The sequence below is a fragment of the Daldinia decipiens genome, assembly GCF_022478715.1.
Source record: "Daldinia decipiens strain CBS 113046 unplaced genomic scaffold F4813scaffold_6, whole genome shotgun sequence".
Taxonomy (NCBI): domain Eukaryota; kingdom Fungi; phylum Ascomycota; class Sordariomycetes; order Xylariales; family Hypoxylaceae; genus Daldinia; species Daldinia decipiens.
In genome coordinates, this window is record NW_026054549.1 from 313,010 (window position 1) to 332,625 (window position 19,616).

The 19,616-nt window shown below is 45.9% G+C and overlaps 4 protein-coding genes and 1 non-coding gene across 5 annotated transcripts; 4 read left to right on the forward strand and 1 right to left on the reverse strand.

The window, feature by feature from the left end:
* The first annotated feature begins 477 nt into the window (after positions 1 to 477).
* On the forward strand, positions 478 to 3,061 carry F4813DRAFT_349835 (alpha/beta-hydrolase). The gene is made up of 2 exons (XM_049242232.1): positions 478 to 1,415; positions 1,476 to 3,061. The coding sequence occupies exons 1-2, from the start codon at positions 1,188 to 1,190 to the stop codon at positions 2,847 to 2,849; spliced, it is 1,602 nt and encodes a 533-aa protein (XP_049102371.1). The 5' UTR covers positions 478 to 1,187; the 3' UTR covers positions 2,850 to 3,061.
* A 3,717-nt stretch (positions 3,062 to 6,778) lies between these two features.
* Positions 6,779 to 8,144, forward strand: F4813DRAFT_293682 (uncharacterized protein). Its single transcript, XM_049240659.1, has 3 exons — positions 6,779 to 7,315; positions 7,368 to 7,392; positions 7,452 to 8,144. The coding sequence occupies exons 1-3, from the start codon at positions 6,823 to 6,825 to the stop codon at positions 8,092 to 8,094; spliced, it is 1,161 nt and encodes a 386-aa protein (XP_049102372.1). The 5' UTR covers positions 6,779 to 6,822; the 3' UTR covers positions 8,095 to 8,144.
* Positions 8,145 to 11,652: 3,508 nt separating this feature from the next.
* On the forward strand, positions 11,653 to 16,733 carry F4813DRAFT_379221 (glycoside hydrolase family 31 protein; the record flags this gene model as incomplete). The annotated part of the gene is made up of 5 exons (XM_049245425.1): positions 11,653 to 13,257; positions 13,313 to 14,330; positions 15,140 to 16,033; positions 16,076 to 16,188; positions 16,335 to 16,733. The coding sequence occupies 5 exons, from the start codon at positions 11,653 to 11,655 to the stop codon at positions 16,731 to 16,733; spliced, it is 4,029 nt and encodes a 1,342-aa protein (XP_049102373.1).
* Positions 14,563 to 14,633, forward strand: F4813DRAFT_t40. The gene has a single exon. It is a non-coding gene; the product is annotated as a tRNA-Gly (tRNA).
* A 229-nt stretch (positions 16,734 to 16,962) lies between the features above and the next one.
* F4813DRAFT_293744 (uncharacterized protein) lies at positions 16,963 to 19,370 on the reverse strand. Its single transcript, XM_049240660.1, has one exon. The coding sequence runs from the start codon at positions 19,084 to 19,086 to the stop codon at positions 17,350 to 17,352; it is 1,737 nt and encodes a 578-aa protein (XP_049102374.1). The 5' UTR covers positions 19,087 to 19,370; the 3' UTR covers positions 16,963 to 17,349.
* Between the last annotated feature and the right edge of the window lie 246 nt (positions 19,371 to 19,616).

Consider the following 19,616-nt stretch of genomic DNA (forward strand, 5'->3'; position numbering starts at 1 on the left):
GGTAGGTAGTTATCTTGGTCATCCCTTGGCCAAGTTCAGTAGATTTCAGTAGATAAGAAGTGAATAACTGATTTGGGTAGGTACCTACCTAGGTAGCTTACAACATTGCAACATCCTAACAGAAAAAGCAACATCTCAACAATATTTACCAATCTCTCGTATCAACGTGTTAACGACAATCCTCCTATCGATATATGCAAGCCATCTGCAAGGGGAGCCAAGATTTAACGGGGTTTATACGTTAGGTAGTTAGGTACCCAACGTAGCACGTTGTATCACCATCGGAACCTATTTGGTACGTTAGCTTAGCAGCCCTAAGTGCCGATTGGGCAACGATAGACAAAACTTTGTTCTGGGGTTCCCCATAAGAGTCCCACATTTTGATGAATCGCCGGATTGAGTTTACGGTTCGCAAGGACTACATCAATGGATCCATCACCGGCAGGCACCCGTCACAGCACATCATAATGGTAAAAAGTTTAATCCCCTGCTCCCCCACAAACCTATAGTCCGATGCTAAATATTTTAGGTAGGTACATACCTCCAGGGCTACACCTACCTTAGGTTAGGTACTTATATACATACATGTACTTCTTTACTTTGCTTCTTCTCCAAAATTCGCATCTCTGGGCATCTCGAGTCAACATGCCGTCTGCATGGCGTACCGCGACCCGCACAGAGGCGGCGCTTAACGTTACCATCTAACACCCGAATTCCTACAGTTTATAAGTCACGCGGCCATACTGTCGATTGCTCACGCTCACGCTACTCGCACTCTTTAGTCTAGGCCCGAGAGAGAATATGCACCGGCTGTCCAACAACTTAGAATGCTGTCAGCTTGCAGGGTCACGCAGCCTCAGACTTCGAAAAAAGGGAGGCGTGGGAGATATGGGAAACAAGGAGTTCGGGGAGTTCAGGGAGGTGAGAACAGACCTCGGAGCTAGAGGGCGTAAGGCGGAGTGGAATCCCGTCAGATGATGTCGTGGAATGCTTATTAGCCTGCCCTCTGGTCTCCATACAGTACCCTATCTCAAGTATATCTCAAGCATGCTCTCATCTTATATCAAGTATATGAAGGCCGCGATACCTAGGCCCTGGGTAATGCCGCTCTCCTACATTCCCTCCCTAATCCACGCTACACATCGTCGAGTTCTCGCTCGGAGCTGTCCGAGGCCCGTGGAACTTCAATGATTACGATAAAGGTGGCTATTCTCGTGCTGTGCCACTTGTGCTGCCTTGTAGTCGCTGTTGATACTGCTGTCGATTTGACATGCAATAAGTATGTCGGCGTAGCTACGCCGAACGGCATCACGCAATGGCTTGGCATGCGGTACGCCGCGCCGCCGGTCGGTAACCTGAGGTTCATGCCTCCGCAGGATCCCCCATGCAGCAACGCAACACAAGTAGCCGACCAGGTGCGTGTTTCCCAGCTCTAATTTATAGAAACACTTGCTAACACTTTGCTTTTATAATAGCACGGGAAGCTTTGCCTGTCAACAAGCAACTCCCCACCAGACAGTAGCCATGACGAAGATTGCTTGTTTCTCGATGTGTATGCGCCCACCGGCGCGACTCGGCACTCCAATTTACCCGTATACTTCTTTATCCAGGGCGGCGGATTCAATGTTCTCAGCAATCCAAATCTCAACGGATCTGGTCTAATTGAAGCTAGCGGGAACTCCATTGTCGTTGTCACCTTTAATTACCGTGTAGGCCCGTATGGATTTATCACTAATGGGGATAAAATTACCCCTAATAATGGGTTGCGCGATCAGCGGAAAGCACTTCAGTGGGTACAAAACCACATTTCCCAGTTTGGTGGTGATCCGGGACACGTGGTTTTGGGCGGCGATTCGGCGGGCGCTGCTAGCATCAGTCTTCAAATGGTAGCATACGATGGCAAGAAGACCGACTTGTTCCACGCCGCTGCAGCCGAGTCAGTATCATTCGCCACGGTCCTTACCGTTGATGAGAGCCAGTACCTTTATAACAATTTCTCGGCCCTTGTCGGATGCTCGGGTTCTAATTCTCTCGACTGTCTGAGAAATAAGACTGCTACGGAACTCCAGAGCCAAAATACAGGCTTGCCTTATCCAGGAGAGATGTCGAAACCATTGTATTCTTGGAACCCAGTACTTGACTACGACTTTCTCACGGACTACACGTACAACTCATTCGCCAACGGCAAGTTTGTCAAGATCCCCGTAATTTACGGCGATGATACCAATGGAGGGACAACCTTCACACCAAGGAGCACGGCGACGCTTGCTGAAAGCGAGGCATTTCTGCGTTCTCAGTTTCCCTATCTAACTCGAGATCAACTAGACAAGATCAGCTCTATGTATCCAAATAAGAATGACAGCTGCCCCAGCACCGGTTGTTACTGGCGCCAGGTCAGCGACGTTTATGGTGATATGAGGTATATGTGTCCGGGACTATATATATCTTCAGCAATGAGGAAATACGGAGTTGGCCGCTCATACAACTATCGTTACAACGTCGAGGATCCGGGCCAATTCGCCGAGGGGTTAGGTGTGCCTCATACTGTAGAGCTGGCAGCAATCTGGGGCCCGGAGAATGTTGGGGGTGCACCGGCGAGTTATCAGAATGGCGGCATTAATGTTCCAGTTATCCCCGTCATTCAGGCGTATTGGACGAGTTTCATCCGTACATTTGATCCGAATACACACCGATACCCCGGCTCGGCAATCTGGAAGAAATGGGACGAGGGAAAACAGAACCGACTCTTGTTTCAGACAGGCGGCAATACGACCATGGAAACCGTGGCGCCAGACACTCAAACCCATTGTAAATATTTTGCGAGCATCGGTGTCGATATACGGCAATAAAGCGAATTAGAGTCACACGGTGCTCTATCTCGACGTTGGGAAACGCGAGCGTAGTCCCTATCAGGGCTTCCAACATGCTTCTTGGGACAGTTTGGAATAGGTAGATCCAATACCCGGTATTATAGAGGCGTATGATTAGTTGGGTTGGCTTAGAGGTAGATAGGTCTAGGCTAGTGATACCCTTTTGGATAGTTAAATCATTTACTTGTTAACTAACGGAAGCCGAAGCTTCCACATTTCAAACGATTTGACTTAACAAGTGACAATATTCAGCCTCTTCGTAATAACACATCCGCCGCGTGGCCCTACATACAAGGTATTCAAGAACGCTCACATTATAACTCACATTTGCAAAAAACCACAAATTCAGAATTCGCATCACCCTCACATGATTAGTCAGTAGCATAACGGTAAGTTAAACCACCCTTACTGGGGCCACCCTAGTAGGGGCCACCCATTTCCCATACAAAATCAACAACTTCGCATGTCTATAATTAATTTAAGAAAATAGATAAAAATATATAATCTCTTATGTTTTACTTTACAATTATTATAATAGCTTATATATATTTTATTATATTTAAAATTTAATATTTTAATAGTAAAATAATAAAGTATATTTTTAATGTTATTTTTAAAATTTTTAAAATTTTAATTTTATATGGAAATTTTATTAAATTACCATAAAACTTTATAAACGCTTATAACTTCTTAAATAAATAAGTTATATAATTGGCCTTAAATTTAAAAGTTATATTAAAACGTTTTTTATTTAACAATATAAATTCTACATTTATACCATATTAATTAGTAAAATTATAAGCAATAATATTGAATAGGAGTTGGTATCTCCTGTAGAGTATAGCATATTACTTTAACGTTTAAATCTTCGTAAAAGGCTTTAAATAATTGATGATAGTATTATACTTTAAAAGAATTGTAAAGATCTATTAATCGGATAGGATATATAAGATAAATACGCAAGATAAAGCCATAAGCTATAAATATGGAAAAATAATAAATGTGTTTATATTGAATGCATAATTAAATGATGATGATTGTGGCTATTTGATCAGAAGAATACGACGAATATTAAATCTTTATATGGTCTGTGACTTAAGATTACATAATAATACCTTTGTTCTTGGCATTGTGGCACCATACCAGTTCAATATCCCTTAATAACTTTACATATAAATTTTTATATGTAATTGTTAATGTATACTCTTGTATTCATTTTACCACAAATATTAGCCCTGCCATTTTTTCAAAAGTTTATACCTGGTGAGAATTTAATACCGTACTCAAAATCAAAGATTGTATAATTTTATCTATTTTCTTGAATTAAATACAGATATGCGAAATCGTTGATTTTATATGGGAAATGGGTGGCCCCCACTAGGGTGGCCCCAGTAAGGGTGGTTTGACTTACCTAACCTACCCTCTAAAGTCAATACGACTTTTAAAAGAGTCGCCAACATGTTGGGCGTGATAGCTGGCGAGTTATCTCAGTAGCAATGCGTACATTACGAGCTAGCAGCTTAGTATAGCTATCCTAAGGTTAGGATCCATAGTTTTTCACACATTGGCCTATGGCCCTATCCAAGCAGATTATTTCGGAGCCTCCCGTTGTTAGTCTCAATTACGAAGGCCCAGGCGAGCTAATTTAGACCTAACATCAACATGTTGAAGTTCATAAGACATTTTCTAGCTTAGACAGAGGCATATAAAATCCGGATAATTTTCTAAGAAGTGTCTTCAGTTAGCAAATATGTATTTATATGCCTTTGGCCAGTCTCGTCACCATCTCCTGAAGTAAGCAGAACTTCTATATACCGCAAACATTATGTGGAATATGGAAATATTTACATATCAAATCCTTCCAAGACTTTCTTCACGAATCACGCTCATTCTTCATATATAAGTCATACATCAGTTAGTACCTTATATCCTACTCAAGTGACCAATATAGAGCTGCGCGGTAATTAATAAAACACCTTATTCTGACGACATCAAATCGATGTTTCGTAGTGGAATGACAGCATCTAATTTTGGATAATTCTAGCTAGGGATTAAGTCATAATACTTAGCTCTATGTGGACGCTTTAGGCATCCTAGTATCTGTTAGCCAAGCGGCGTTAAGGAAGTCATAACGAGTCATTTGTTGATACCGATAATCCACTAAAACAGAAACGTCTAAGTAATAGGTTTCTGCTCTAAATGGCATTATAAACTAATAGATTCTCTAGTCTAAAGGCTTTTACTAAGGAATTGATATTTAATATGTGTAAGGAGTTCGCGAAACTTATTGCTAGTAAGTTTATGTAACAAGGGCTTGTAAAGGGCTTGGAATATAATCAGGATTACTAATAATTTTCTAGGGTCTCAAGGTCCTTAGTTCTCCCCTTCTTTCCAAGAGGAGATCTCGACCTATTTGTAAACAATCTAAAGTACGTATCTCTCGGTCTAGCCGAGTCCTTATCGATGTGTTGGCTCCGCCTGCATATAGCTGCATGGTCGTGTGATATTCCTTATCCAATGAATCCTGAAATAGTTATCCTGTATCTCTTGTTGGTTGTCTTCTTCAACCAACAATCTCTTAGCATTACTATCCGTGTGACAGTTTACGCCTGAATAGTGGCGCTAAAGGGGTGTTTTTAACGAGATAATAATAAAGGAAACCAGGATAATTTCGTGCGAGTACTCTTAACTTATTTTACTCCATACTCCTATAGGTTTCTTAACCTACTTATATTTACCTATAATCAATATGTGTAACTGTAACATAAACCTTCCTACTTACATGTAGTAAGTATACAAAATTATAAGCAGGGTTAACTTAGAAGTACCCAGGTACTTTAGTAGTATCCTTTAACATCTAAATATGTGCAAAGCTGTTGAAAACAAATACTAACCCTAAATAGTACGGCTGTCTAGCCTTAGACCGCTCGAGGAATTATGGGCAAATGTATATCTATGGTCTTACATAGATAACTTGACAGCTATACGTATTTTAACCAATCGGGACCAGGGCAGCCAGGCTGTGCTGTAACCAAATGGGAGTTAAAGGGATAACCATAGCCAATTATTAGGTTTCATTGCATTTTTTCAGCTGACTACTTGCAATGATACGTGGTAAGCCTTCTCCCCTACCTTGATCAAGCATTGCTTCTTAAAAGGTCGAAATCGCGCAATCCTCAAGCCTTGAACTCTATCCATCCAAGTGTCGACATCAAATCTTCATTCACACTTGCACCGTTCATCATGGCTTCATTTTCTAAACGTAGAATTTTCCGGAAGATTTTTGGAAGAGAATTGCCAAACTTACATGAGGCGGGTAGTGAGGGAAAGAGCCCGCTCAGCTGCCCCTCTACGCTGTACAGCAATCAACCGCCTATCGTAACTCAAGATAGCCAGTCTCAGCCTGTTACTTTAGCCTCTCAAGATCAAATTATAAGGAATGGGCTTGGGGAAGATGTCTCCAATGCAGAACCGTGGCCAAGTAAACTTACCTTAAATTCTGAAATTCATAAATCCGAGTATTTACATCTTGATAGGGAATATCGGGCTCCAGCTTTTCAGCACCGAACATTTGAGCCAAGACAAAATCAAAGTGATCAAATCAAAATTGGACGATGCCACAACAAAACTCAACAACACCATTATCAAGCACGAAAGACGTAATGGAAGCCAGGGAGTTGAGTTTACTACTAAGGGTATGGTAGACGCTATGAAGGAAGCTGGCACTTCACCACAATCCGGGATAGTGTTCGGGAAGTACATTGAAGGAGTTGTGACTAAACAACGGTTCCTACGAGACGAGACGACACGCGGAAAATTAACACACTATGCAGCGAAGCTATACCCCGTCACTAGAATGGTTCTCGGGATCGTTTCCTTCAGTGCGGATGCTGCATCTTTTTCACCCGTAAAGATCGCCGCCAACGGCTTGCAGCTAGTTCTTTCGGCTGCCATGGACGTGCACGAACAGGGAGAAGATATTATACAGCAATTAGAAGCGCTGAATGACTATGGGCCATTTCTCGAGAACCTCCGCGAACTCGATAACAGTTCTCAACTAGTAGAACGAGCATGCGAATTCTTAATAGAGGCTACCAACTTCCTAAATGCGAGCCTAGAGCATTTAGACAAACCAGCATTTCGTAGGGCAGCCAGCGAGTCATGGGTTATGAGTAAGGAATCATTTGAAGGTGCTCGCAAGAGGTTAGACGAGCAAGTTGAAAGAGACGTGCAAATCAACCTCTTCAAATGGATCAAGCAGAACAAAGTTGATAGGATTCTGTCCTCCATATCAGTGGATGCATCCTATAGAGAGAAGCAGCAACAATATTCAGCCAGGCGAATGCCTAATATAGGGCAATGGGTATTAAACAATGACAACTTTAGGGAGTGGGAAAGGAAACGGCCAACTGACAACGCCAAAGTCTTGTGTTGTACTGGATTGCGTAAGTTAAGCCGTTGAACTTTCTGTATGGTATCGAACTAATAGCTGTTTAGCCGGGGCTGGAAAGACATTTATTGCGTAAGTATTTTATGCCGCATCATACACCATAAATTATAACCACTGAAACTGTATTATAGGTCTCAAATTGTAACACATCTCGAAGAAAAAAGATTTAGACATGCTTTCCAAAACCCCGAGGGTAAAATTGGCATTGCATATATATACTGTAGCATCGCAGATGAAGGCCAACAGACCGCAATAGGGTTTATATCAAGCATTGCAAGACAACTGACAGAACTCCCATTTCCTCGACCTAATCCACTTATGGGGGATGCTGAGTCTTTCTACAATAGCTATTCTTACCAAGGGAGAATCCCAGGGCTGTCCGAATACAAGTCACTCATCCGAGATCTTCTCCACCGTTTGGATCATACTTTTATTGTGGTTGATGCCCTAGACGAATGTACCGAATACGATGAGAATCACATGAGCGTACGCGATACGTTTGTGAAGACACTACTCTCCTTTGATGTACACCTACTATTCACATCACGGCACGTCGGTGCAGTTGACAGTTTAAAGGAGGACGCAGTACGGTTAGGGGCTTATTTCAAAGCAATGGAGATATCCCCCTTACCAGATGACGTGAAGAGTTATATTGACTGGAGAATAAATGATGAGCAACACGGGAGCACTCATTTACAAAGGTGGATAGAAAATGGCAATCTTTCTAGAGACGAGATCATCAATGGAATTCTCGACAAATACTCCGGCATGTAAGTCTTAAAATCTGGCTGATCTATATTTTTATACCGGCTGAGCTAATTATCTACGTGTTTTGTAGATTCAACTTGGTCCGACTGCAGATGGACGAAATACAGCAGTATTTATCACCCGGCGATGTTCGCGAGACTCTGCGTCAGCCCGGGAAGACTGAGGAACAGTTCTATGATGAAGCAATGGACCGTATCAAATCGAGCGACAATACGGGTATACGACGGCGTCTTGGATTCCGCACGCTCGGTTGGGTTCTGCGTGCAAAGAGACCCCTTCATTTCAAAGAGCTGCAAGACGCGTTAGCTATGAGTCGCTTTATGGGCGCTAAATCTCCCCGAGCTAGGTCAAGAGACGAGTTCAATATTCGGGAACAGGACATACTAACCGCTTGCCATGGTCTCGTCATTATCGAGTTGAAGACCAGGCTTGTCACCCTTGCGCATGCAACTGTGAAGGAGTACCTTGTTAGCACCCGCTGTGCAAAAATTCCATTCGATATTGATGTGGACCTAGCAGAAATTTGCCTCTCTTATATTTCCGATGATGTCTTTTCCAACGGAGCTTGTAACGACGATGATTCTTTCGCGAGCCGTGTGGACAAGAACCCGTTCTACTCATATGCAGCACAATATTGGGGGGAGTATGTGCGTGATAGACTTGAATTGGCTCTTAAAGACCAGATCATTAACTTCCTCAGAGCCGAGGGATTGCTACTCAGTGCCGTTCAAGCAAAAACCATAAAGGATAACAACTACAAGTTCCGTGGGCGGAGCCAAGCCTATGCTAAAAATATCAATGGGTTATGGTTCGCCTCACAGCTTGGCTTAAGGGATATAGCTGCTGCTCTCATCGAAGAAGAAGCCGATGTTAATATTTGCGACGACAAGGGCCGAACGGCATTAATGATGGCGGCTATGGGAGGACACCAGGAAGTAGTCAGGTTACTAATACATCGAGAGAGCGATGTATTAGCCCGAGATGAGGATGGACGAACAGTGTTACACTACGCGATTGCCCCTGATCGCCTAGGGGTGATCGAAATACTTATTACTGAAGCAAACGTCGACATTAACGCAAGGGATAGAGATGGATCGACACCTTTACAGTATGCGGCAGAGGCAGGCCTAGAAGCCGTGGTAGAAAAGCTGCTGGGTCATAATGCCGATCCAAAACTAAAGAACAAATGGGGATGGACGCCACTTGACTCGGCAGCCCCGTCAGGCTATCAAGGAATAGCAACTAAGCTGTTAGATCACGGAGCCGATGTTGATTCAACTGATGTGAATGGATACACTGCCTTGTATTGGACCGCGCCAGGTGAATATAAAGACACAGTGAAGTTGCTTCTAAATCGAGGGGCGAGGCCTGATTTAGGTAATCGAAATGGTGTAACTCCGCTTCACGCCACTGCTTACGATGGGGTTGAAGAAATCATGAGGCTTCTACTTGATAAAACTACAGAAGTTAACCCCGAGGACTCATTCCGGTGTACGCCGCTTCACGCCGCTGCATTGAGTGGACGGGATGATATGGTACGACTACTCCTCGAGCAAGGTGCTGAAATTGATATGGTCGACGAAGATGGATGGACCCCTTTAGAGGCAGCATGTCAGATGGACCATGAGTTGGTAAAAGAAATGCTAAGAGGGAAAACCCATGGCGGGGACGAGATAGTTGAGCGGGTGGAACAGGATAAAAGAGACCCATCTCTCAAGGCACGGAAAGAAGTGCAGGCAGAGAATAAAGCGTACTACGAATTTGCAGTTACCCGTGCTCTGGAACTTATTGGCGGAGGCCGTATCGATAAAATTCAAGCTCTTCTTTCGGACGGTTTTGATGTTAACGGGTACCAAAAGGGAAATATGACCCCCCTCGGCGTAGCAGCTGGCTGGGGTCAAAAGGAAACCTGCCGGTTACTTCTCGACAATGGCGCCGACGTCAACAAACCTGGAAACAGGGAGAACATGACTGCACTCCATATATCATCTCGTTTCGGTGATTGTGATATGGTCAAAATGTTTTTGGGAGCGGGAGCTAAAATCGACGCAATCGACAGGCTAGGAAATACTCCTCTCTCGCTTGCTGCTGATTATAGAGACCGAAATATAGTCGAAATACTAATTGAGGAGGGGGCTGATTTAAACATTGAGACGCGTGAAGGGCTGACGCCTCTCCATCTTGCTGTTCTTGGCGGCGACGAAGAACTCGTGCGGATGTTACTCAAAGCAGGGGCTGATACTGAAAGGCCGGACAAAGATGGGTTTACACCATTGCTAACAGCAGTCTACCAGTGGGAATATAGGATAGTCAAGATGCTACTAGAAGGGGGAGCAAACTTAAACGCAGTAGATGCGGACGGGATGTCAGCTTTTACATTGGCAATACAACATGGCTGTCATGAGATTTGCTGTCTCCTAAGACCTGGCTATGAGTTTGGGACAGGGGGAGATTACTATGAGTTCGGATTTGAGTCTGAAGGTAGTGGCTCAGAACCGGAAGAAGAGGACGAAGAAGAGGATGAACAAGAAGATGAACGAAAAGATATAGTGTAAATGCTAACCAAATGATAAAAGATTGTCTGTTATTGAGTTAGTATAATTGAGTAAATATCTCCTAATGTACCTAAGGCACTTAACCTGAACCTATATTTTGTTCTTCGCAACACAATAACCCAAAACAGACATAAGGGTTCTATATCATTAAGCTTGATCTACATTTAACAATTGCAAGTGCCTATTTCGCCCCTATTTCGGCGATATAGCTACCTCTATAGGAGAAGGGGCTTCGACAAGACCACTTCCCAGCGCTCGGTTAACCCCATCTGAGACTAGCTCATCGGCAAGCCGACGTGGAACTCCTATTTCGGATCTAGAATTGGCATATGAACTCCATTACGTACCATCCGGCGCCGGGGGCTACGACAATATGCCAAGCCCGAACCGGTCCCGCCGGCCTATCTCTGTCCGAGAAAAGCCAACCTGGCCAATTCTCAACCGTGATTGGCTAACCCGGCTACGCGACAACTTCAAAATAGCACCAATCACGGATGCGGCGACGTTCAAAGAGCCAAGTTCCTCCCGCCGTCGTGAAATGCCGTGCTTGGTGATCGGAGCCCCCGCATACAAGCTCTTGCGGAGTAAGAGGCGTAAACATATGCATTAGACATGGTCATGTGGGATAATAGTCTGGTTTTCCGACCTCGCGGTGTCTTCTCCAACATGGATCATCACCACCCCCCGCTCCGCCTGCTCCGCCTGCTCCGCAAGGAATTCTCTTTTAAACCTTCATCGGGGTTTTCTTATGAGGTAATCTTAACTTAGTCCTCAGTCTTAGTAGCTGCAATTCTTGAGTTATCAATACGGTGCTTCCTACATTTACTCGGAACTCTAGTAGGAACTTGCGATGAACATAGTTCGAGACTCTATTCCATGTCAGGCCACCCCTGTCTCAATTCTACCACAGGTGACTCTTATTAGAAGTCATATAGCTTCTTGGAAATAAAGTACCCAGATACCTTTTCCCCATTGCTCGCTTGTCATCCATTGCGTATAAGCCCCAAAGATGTTCAAGCAGTATGAATATATACCAACCAACTATGTGTTGGACACTTCGCACGAGACCAGCTCGGAGAAGACTCCCTCCCTAACACTCCTCTCTAACGGCAAAAATAGCCACGAAACATGCAATTTCATATTCGAAGCCCTGCGTCCAAATGTGTTTCGCACCACTTTCACAACCGCCCAACACTTATTACCACCACATCCCAGCGCAGAGCGTCCGGAACCTACCCTTGGGGGTGTTACTCCCGAGATCAATGTTAACGTGAATAAATGTTCTCAAACTATAAAACTTGGAGACGTCAAAATTGATATTAATTGGTCAAACACACCAGTTGTCTCTCTCTTCCTGGATGACCAGCAGAAGCCGATCCACCGTGACCTGGAATTCCGATCGTACGCTGTGGATGGCTCCGGCATTGCTCATTACACGACTTACGAGCCGGATAGTCTGCATGTTGGACTCGGAGAGAAGGCCGCACCAATGAATCTCAGTGGTCGGGGGTTTAATATAACAGCAAGTGATACCTTTGGATACGATGCTTACCGGACGGATCCCTTGTACAAGCACATCCCTCTACTGATCAACGTCACTCCCAATGGCTGCGTGGGCATTTTCTCGACTTCTCATGCCCGAGCGACTTGGGCTGTTGGATCCGAATTAGATGGAATGTGGGGTCATTACAAGGTCTACCGGCAGGCTCACGGTGGGCTTGAAGAGTATCTCATCGTTGGGAAGACAGTGGCAGACATTGTTCGATCTTATGCCGAACTGGTAGGCTTTCCGTTGCTCGTACCTCGGTACATGATGGGCTACATCGGCGGCGGCATGAAATATACCATGGAAGACTCTCCGCGCGGATGTGAATCTATCCTCAACTTTTTCAAGAACTGTGAAAAACATGGTATGCCGTGCTCAGCTTTCCAGATGAGCTCGGGATATACGGTGGCCGAAACCGAGCCCAAGACCAGGAATGTTTTTACTTGGAACTATCACCGTTTCCCAAATCCGCGGGAATTCACACGCGAGTCCCATAAGCATGGTGTTCGTCTTCTGGCGAACGTTAAGCCATATGTCCTCGCAAATCATCCAGCGTATGCAGAGCTTTCGAAGTCCGGTGCTTTCTTCAAGGACCCGAATACTTCAAATACTGCAGTCGCGCGACTTTGGAGCGCCGGAGGAGGAGAGAGCGGAGAAGGCAGTCATCTTGACTTTACCTCTAAGGCGGGATACAACTGGTGGTACAATGGAGTGAAGGCCCTTAAGGAGGTTGGGATCGACGCTATGTGGAATGATAACAACGAATACAATCTCCCCAATGACGATTGGCAATGCGCTCTCGAGACTGTCACCGTACCGCCTGGTGAATCTCGTAAGAATGTCGGACTCTGGGGTAGAGCGCTACATACCGAGCTCGTGGGGAAGAGTTCTCATGATGCGACAATCGAAGCTGAACCCGAGGTTCGTCCATTTGTTCTCACACGTAGCGCAACAGCAGGTACCATGCGATATTGCGCCAGTTCGTGGAGTGGCGACAACGTAACAAGTTGGGAAGGGATGAAAGGTGCAAATGCGTTGGCGTTAAACGCAGGTTTCTCTCTACTCCAGGTAAGTATCAAGTCAGTCTCATCACACCTAAAAGTTCTGTATCTTATTTATACAGTGCTATGGCCATGATATTGGCGGTTTTGAAGGTCCTCAGCCGACGCCAGAGCATCTCGTTCGTTGGATACAACTTGGCATCCACTCACCACGGTTCACTATCAACTGCTACAAGACCAATCCCGACGATAATCTTATAGGAGATGTCATTGAGCCGTGGCAATATCCGTCCGTGACGCCAATTATTCGAAAGGCGATGCAGCGTAGATACGAGTTAGTGCCGTATACGTACTCCCTCATGCTGAAGTCCCATCGAGAGGCAATTCCGCCTCAACGATGGACCGGCTGGGGTTATGAGTCTGATCCTACAGTTTGGACTAAGGAGATCCTCAATGGAGACTCGCAATACTGGTTCGGGGATGCTCTGCTCATCGCAGGCGTCTATGAACCCGGGGTTTCAAGCGCAAAGGTCTACCTCCCAGATCAAAGCGGGAACGACCTGGGATTCTTGAACCTTTCGGCGCCGTATCAATACCTCAAGGCCGGTCAGTGGCACGAGATTTCTTCAACTTGGCATAGCTCAATCCCCGTGCTTGCGCGCATCGGATCTGCTATCCCTACAGGAAAATCTAAGCCGACTACATGTCTCGTCGAGGAAGATCCGGAATTCCCAGGTATGGAAAAGGATGATTACCGAGCGGTCGAGATATTCCCTCCGCCACTAGCTCAATACCCTCACTGGCCTAAAGGTAATGAGCTTTCAACACCCGTTAACACGTCTGCGGAGACGAAATGGTTCCACAACACATGGCTTGAGGACGATGGTGTAAGTCCCGTGGAAAAGCCAACACTTTGCGAGGTTAATATTTCCTACGGCGTATCAAGCGACGAGATCCGCGCCAAAGTAGAATTCCAAAAACACAGCCAATTCGAGCCGTTATGGATTAAGAACGGCGTTACTTTGGTGTTGCCCGTTGGCGAAGAACGTCCTGTTAAATCGGAAAACAGCGGGGATTTTCAGGACTTGGGACGCGACGAGAAAGGTCGGCGGACCTGGAAAATTGGTATTGATGTGAAGGGTTCTTAGAGGAAAGGTTGAAGCAAAGAGAGACGGGCTTATTTAGAAACCAATAACCTAGTACATACTCAATTTGTAGCAGGATGAAAAGCACGCGGATACTCAGTGACATGACTTAGTGAGAGAAATACGCGCTAACCTAGAAGTTATTGTCGCTTGTTTCTAGCGGCATTGGGATAACTGGTTAGTAACATTGCTACAAGTATTCAAAAACCCCGCGTATTTACATCTAAGCATCAGTGGTTTAGTGGTAAAATCCATCGTTGCCATCGATGGGCCCCGCGTTCGATTCGCGGCTGATGCATTTATTTTTCTACATTAATCGTACTATTTTCTTTTTCTTTTCTCGTGTGCAACTTAGCCGGTATGTCCAATATCACATCAATTACTGCCGTTCTGGCCTTATAACTATTTCTTTTAGCACATTTCAGAGATGTGAGCGCCTCAGTGTCGGTTCCCTCACCGGACCTTAACACCATTGAGTATTGTACAATGCTACCAGGTTGTAAGAGCATGGAGGTAAAGATGTGCTGGGGTTGGGAGGAGACATCGCGGCTGAGTTGCATCCGTTTCAGCCCCCGCTGCTGCTCATCCTTCCGAAGACAGGATCACTGGTGAGGTAACCAAGTGACTGCTAGATAGGTAGCTACCGTCTCAATTGCTCCCGTACTTCATTTTCACTATAATCTATCGTAGTCACAACTAAGAAAAAAAAAAGCACTCGTGTTGCTGTTATATTCACTCGAACTATGATATATATAATACTAGGTTAGTGAAGTCTCCGGGTCTCCTGTGCTACCAGTATGGAAGAGTTTGCTCAGCTGGCCCGTGAGAACTTTGAGGTCTTCCAGCGGTATGGCGACACGGCGCTCGGTCCCGATCCCAAGCTCCGTGCCATCGCCGTGTATTCCTCGCCCTCGGGCCCGACGACCTACATCGAGAAGGATTTGAAGCTCGGCCACTTATCCAAGTTCTTTAGAGAACGACCGATTAACGGCGACCCTCGCAAGAGTGCAGCAACTACGCCGCCGCCGCCGCCTGCCTCGCTCAAGCTAGTCGTAGTCGATAGCCGGCTAGAGTCGTGGTCCACCCCCTTTCCTTCGCTGTGGGTGACCAAGGATGTCTTCCTAGGGCTTGTTGATGCGATGCACATGAGCCCGGCGGCACTATGGCTCCTGCGCTGCGAGTATGACGGCTTTCATTATTTCCCTTCTTCCTCCGTCGATTATGTAGATTATGACGAGGATCTGGGAGAGGAGAGCGCGACGGCAGATGTCGACACGTACTATGTCGGAACGTCTAACTTTGTATTGGTATGGACGTTTAACCAACGGACCCTACAGACGCACGCCCTATGGATCCTACGGCAGCAGCATAGTTTTAGTAGCAGCGCGCCCGCGGCCTGGTTCGTCAACGTGCTGCGGCGGCACCAGGAACACTTGCGCTCGCCGTTTCTGCTCGCATACGTAACGGCCCTAAGCGTGTGCTGTATGTTCGACGGCGAAATCTCATATCGCGCGCACATGGTACGGCTCACAGAGCGTGAGACGGGCTATAGCAGGCACTCGAGTGGTATTGAGGAGCGTCTAGGGATGGAGTCGATTACGGTATATATCAAAGACGTTGGCGAGGTGCTAAACCATATCGCCAACAACGAGCGGCATTTCCGCCTCGTAGACGCCGTCCTCGACTTCGTGCTTGATAGTGCGCTGCTGCCGGGCGCTGGATACGGAACCGCGGTCTAAGATAAAAGCACACGTCGCCTGGTCGCGGCGATACCTCTATTGAGGAGGCGCATGCATGCCTCGCAGGAATATCTCAAGTATCTCAAGGAGCGCGCCGAGCGCCTGTCAACGGTGGTAAGACTCATCCCAGAACAGTCATTCATATCCTTACCTCCTTACCTTGCCTTAATTTATCTTCCGTTACCCCCTAGACATAGAGCAAATATATATCCATAATGAATATCCAAAGAAAAAACCACAGCTAACAAGAGCCGCAAAAGCTCTTCGCACTCCTAACGCACGAAGACTCCACAACGCACGCAGACCTAGCAGACGCGAGCCGGCGGATCGCGGAGGCGACGCGGCACGACAGCTCGAGCATGCGAACGGTAGCAATAATGACGATGGCGTTTCTACCCGCGACGTTCTTCGCGGCACTATTCGCGCTGCCGTCGCTAGACTGGCACGCCGAGTCCGTTGCCGGCGTCGTCCGCAACCCCGGGTTCTGGGTTTACTGGGCGTTTACGCTGCCCTCCACCGCGATTGTCTTTGGTCTGTGGCTGTTGCTTGATCGCCGGAAAGGTGGACGTGGTAAGGATAGGAATGGTGGAGCGGTGATAGAGGGCCAGCCTGCCAATGATGACGGGAGGCCGCGGAGTGGGGGGAGTAAGGTAGAATAGAACTCCCCTCATGTTGGACAATTCCTATGCTTGGTAACTGTGAGATGTTGGATATATGATAGGGTCTAGATATACGTACATAGGTATTTTTGGTTATTTTAGGGCAGGAGTATAGCGGCCTTTGTATAAATGCTACCAAGATTAGAGTTAGATAGTGTTTATATAGGTAATGAAGCACTGAGCGTAAACTTTAGGGGTAGTGTACCCAGTATCCCATAACCCAGCGCATTCTTAAGATCTCACCAACTCGTATAAGACAATATGCCGTCCAAGATAATTTGCATTATTGTATCTTAAGTTCAACGCATACTCCAAGCCTGTAGATTAAATCACCGCAGTCAACTAATAAACACTAATACTTGGACGTGCTTAAATAGTAAACGATTTCAACCCAAATCCAGGACGCTTATGCTCCCAGACCTGTTGCCCATCCAAGACTCCATACTACGTACATGCTATTCTTACAAATGCAAGAAGCCCTCTAACGAGCGCCTAGATAAATCCGAATTATAGTCAAGTAGAATTAACGCCGCTCTAAAGTCCATCGCTGCCGTATGCTAAAATGGAAACCGACATCTTCATACCCCGTACCGATCTATGGCACAGAGTCAATTCATCACCATCCATCCTCATTATCTTCATCGCCCTCGGAATGCTCTTCAGACATATCCGCCGTTATTCCGCCGTTCTCCAATAACTCGTCTTCATCTTCGATCTCATCGTCCGGGAAGTTGATGTTGTTGCCTGTATCCAAACCTTCACTGCCTATCGATGCTTCAATATCCGAGCTAGCATCTGGGTCCGGAGGGACAGGGTTTTCTTGGCGATACTGCCTCAACTTCTCAAACAGAGACATCGACTTCGTCTTCACAGGTTCCTCGTCCTCATCTTCGGACTCATAAGACTCTTCCGATTCGTATGCAATATTGCAGCCTTGCTTTATATCCTCGCCTTCACCCTCATCGTCCTCGTCCTCGTCCTCGTCTTCGGTATCGGAAAGAACGACGCGGCTTCGCTTAGCAGGTCGCGACGGCATTTTAACTTCTTCGTGCTCATCATTAGGATCCTCTTCATCGTCCGAAGACACAATACGACGTTTGCGCCGGGCGGTCTTCTGAACAGGCTCCTCGTCGGAACCATCCTGCTCCGAACCATTATCATAATGATTAGGAGACTCGGGCTCAAGGCTAGAGAAATTGCCGACTTCTATTTCGCCGTCCAAATGAAGCTCAGGGTTCTCGTCCTGAATGGGAGAAAATCCGTTCAAGGTAGACAAACTATCTTCGTCGGAGCCAGATTGCACGACTAAATCGTCTTCATCCTCATTTGAGCCACCATCGCTATCAATTGTTGCATCATCTATTCCCTCGCTTTCGTACTCATCCTCACTTGAAAGTTCAAGATCGGACTCGCTTTCCATATCGGAGGACCATCCTTCGGCCCGCTCGCCCGACGCTTCGAGTCTTTCGTAGCGGAAGGCCCCCTCGTCATATCCGAATTCGATCATGGACCAAATTTTTAAGGGTTTGAGATGTCCAACGGTAGTTTGGGCATGTTTTTCAGCGAACTCTCGATGGTTCTCAATATCCGGCCAGCAAAACATAGATCTCAAAGGTTGTGGGCCCAATACTGCGTCATATTCTGTCTGCTGGGTGTAGAAGCGCTGAACTGAATCGGATATACACCACATTAAATCGCGGGAAGAATACTCGTAACAATCATAGCAGTAAAATATTCCTTTCAGCGTCGGATGAGTCGCCAGCCTCGAATAGAGGATTTCCTCATTAGCTGCGCGAAGGTAGTTAAAGGCAAGGTATTTGATACTCCCGAGAGATGAAAAGAACTCTTCTATGTCATCCGGGCCGAGGATACAGTTAATAGAGAGGAGTACGACATCTCTCTCACTGTTGTAGCGAACAACACCGCTTCCTCGATGCAGATCAATAGTATCAGGATATGATTTCAATGCTAGCGCGCGACTCTCCTTACATGTAGCCAACATTGCTCTCGCCGGCGCAGTCTGTTCTATTAGAGTTGCGCTTCTCCAGAACTCGATTGGCTTCGTCCTGATAATCAGGTGAAATACTCGCGCCTTTGTTCTAAGATCCGGGTCGAAGAACTCCCAGATGCGAGCGCGAAGTTCGGGAGGTAGTGATTTGAACTGGGGAAAAAAGAACTGTTCCTTGGTTGAGGATGTATCATCCGAATTCTCTGATTCGCCATCGGATTCGGCAGCTTCCATGTCTAGAAACCCATTGGCATCGTCTAAGCTAGACTCGTCAGAGCCATATTCATCAAGATCCTCATCGTGCTCAAACGCGACGCGATCCTCAATATCAGATTCCTCCTCCATGATGAGACGATGAGTAGTGAAATTTATTAAGAGCGCGAAATTTCGGGGAAAGGATTGAAGGCGCGCGATGCCTTGAATAGAAAGACTTTCAAGTAAGGAATTTTCAGATAAGGATTGGATTAAATTATGTACGGAAAGAGACTTGGAGGATAAGATGCAGCTGGAGGAAGGCTGTGAAGTTTAATGATGACGAGAAAAGGTACAAACGCTAAATTGTGACTTAACGAACTGAGACAATAGTATGTAAGGCGCGATTGGAAGCAACGCTCGAGGTTGCTTTTGTTGCATTCCGCGCTGGGATGTACATGTACATGCACATGTACACAGACCTCTTTAATTACATAGAAGTACCTACATGCATACCTAGGTACCTAAGACATTAGGTATGTACCTAGGTACCTATCCTCACCTTTCAATGTTTTTCATTTCAGTCAATTCTCCAATCTCTCTTACTTTCTTATTCAAGAATCCAATCGTTGTATTAATTCATGTTATTGGCCCTAATCTGAATAAAACTAGAATACTTCTTC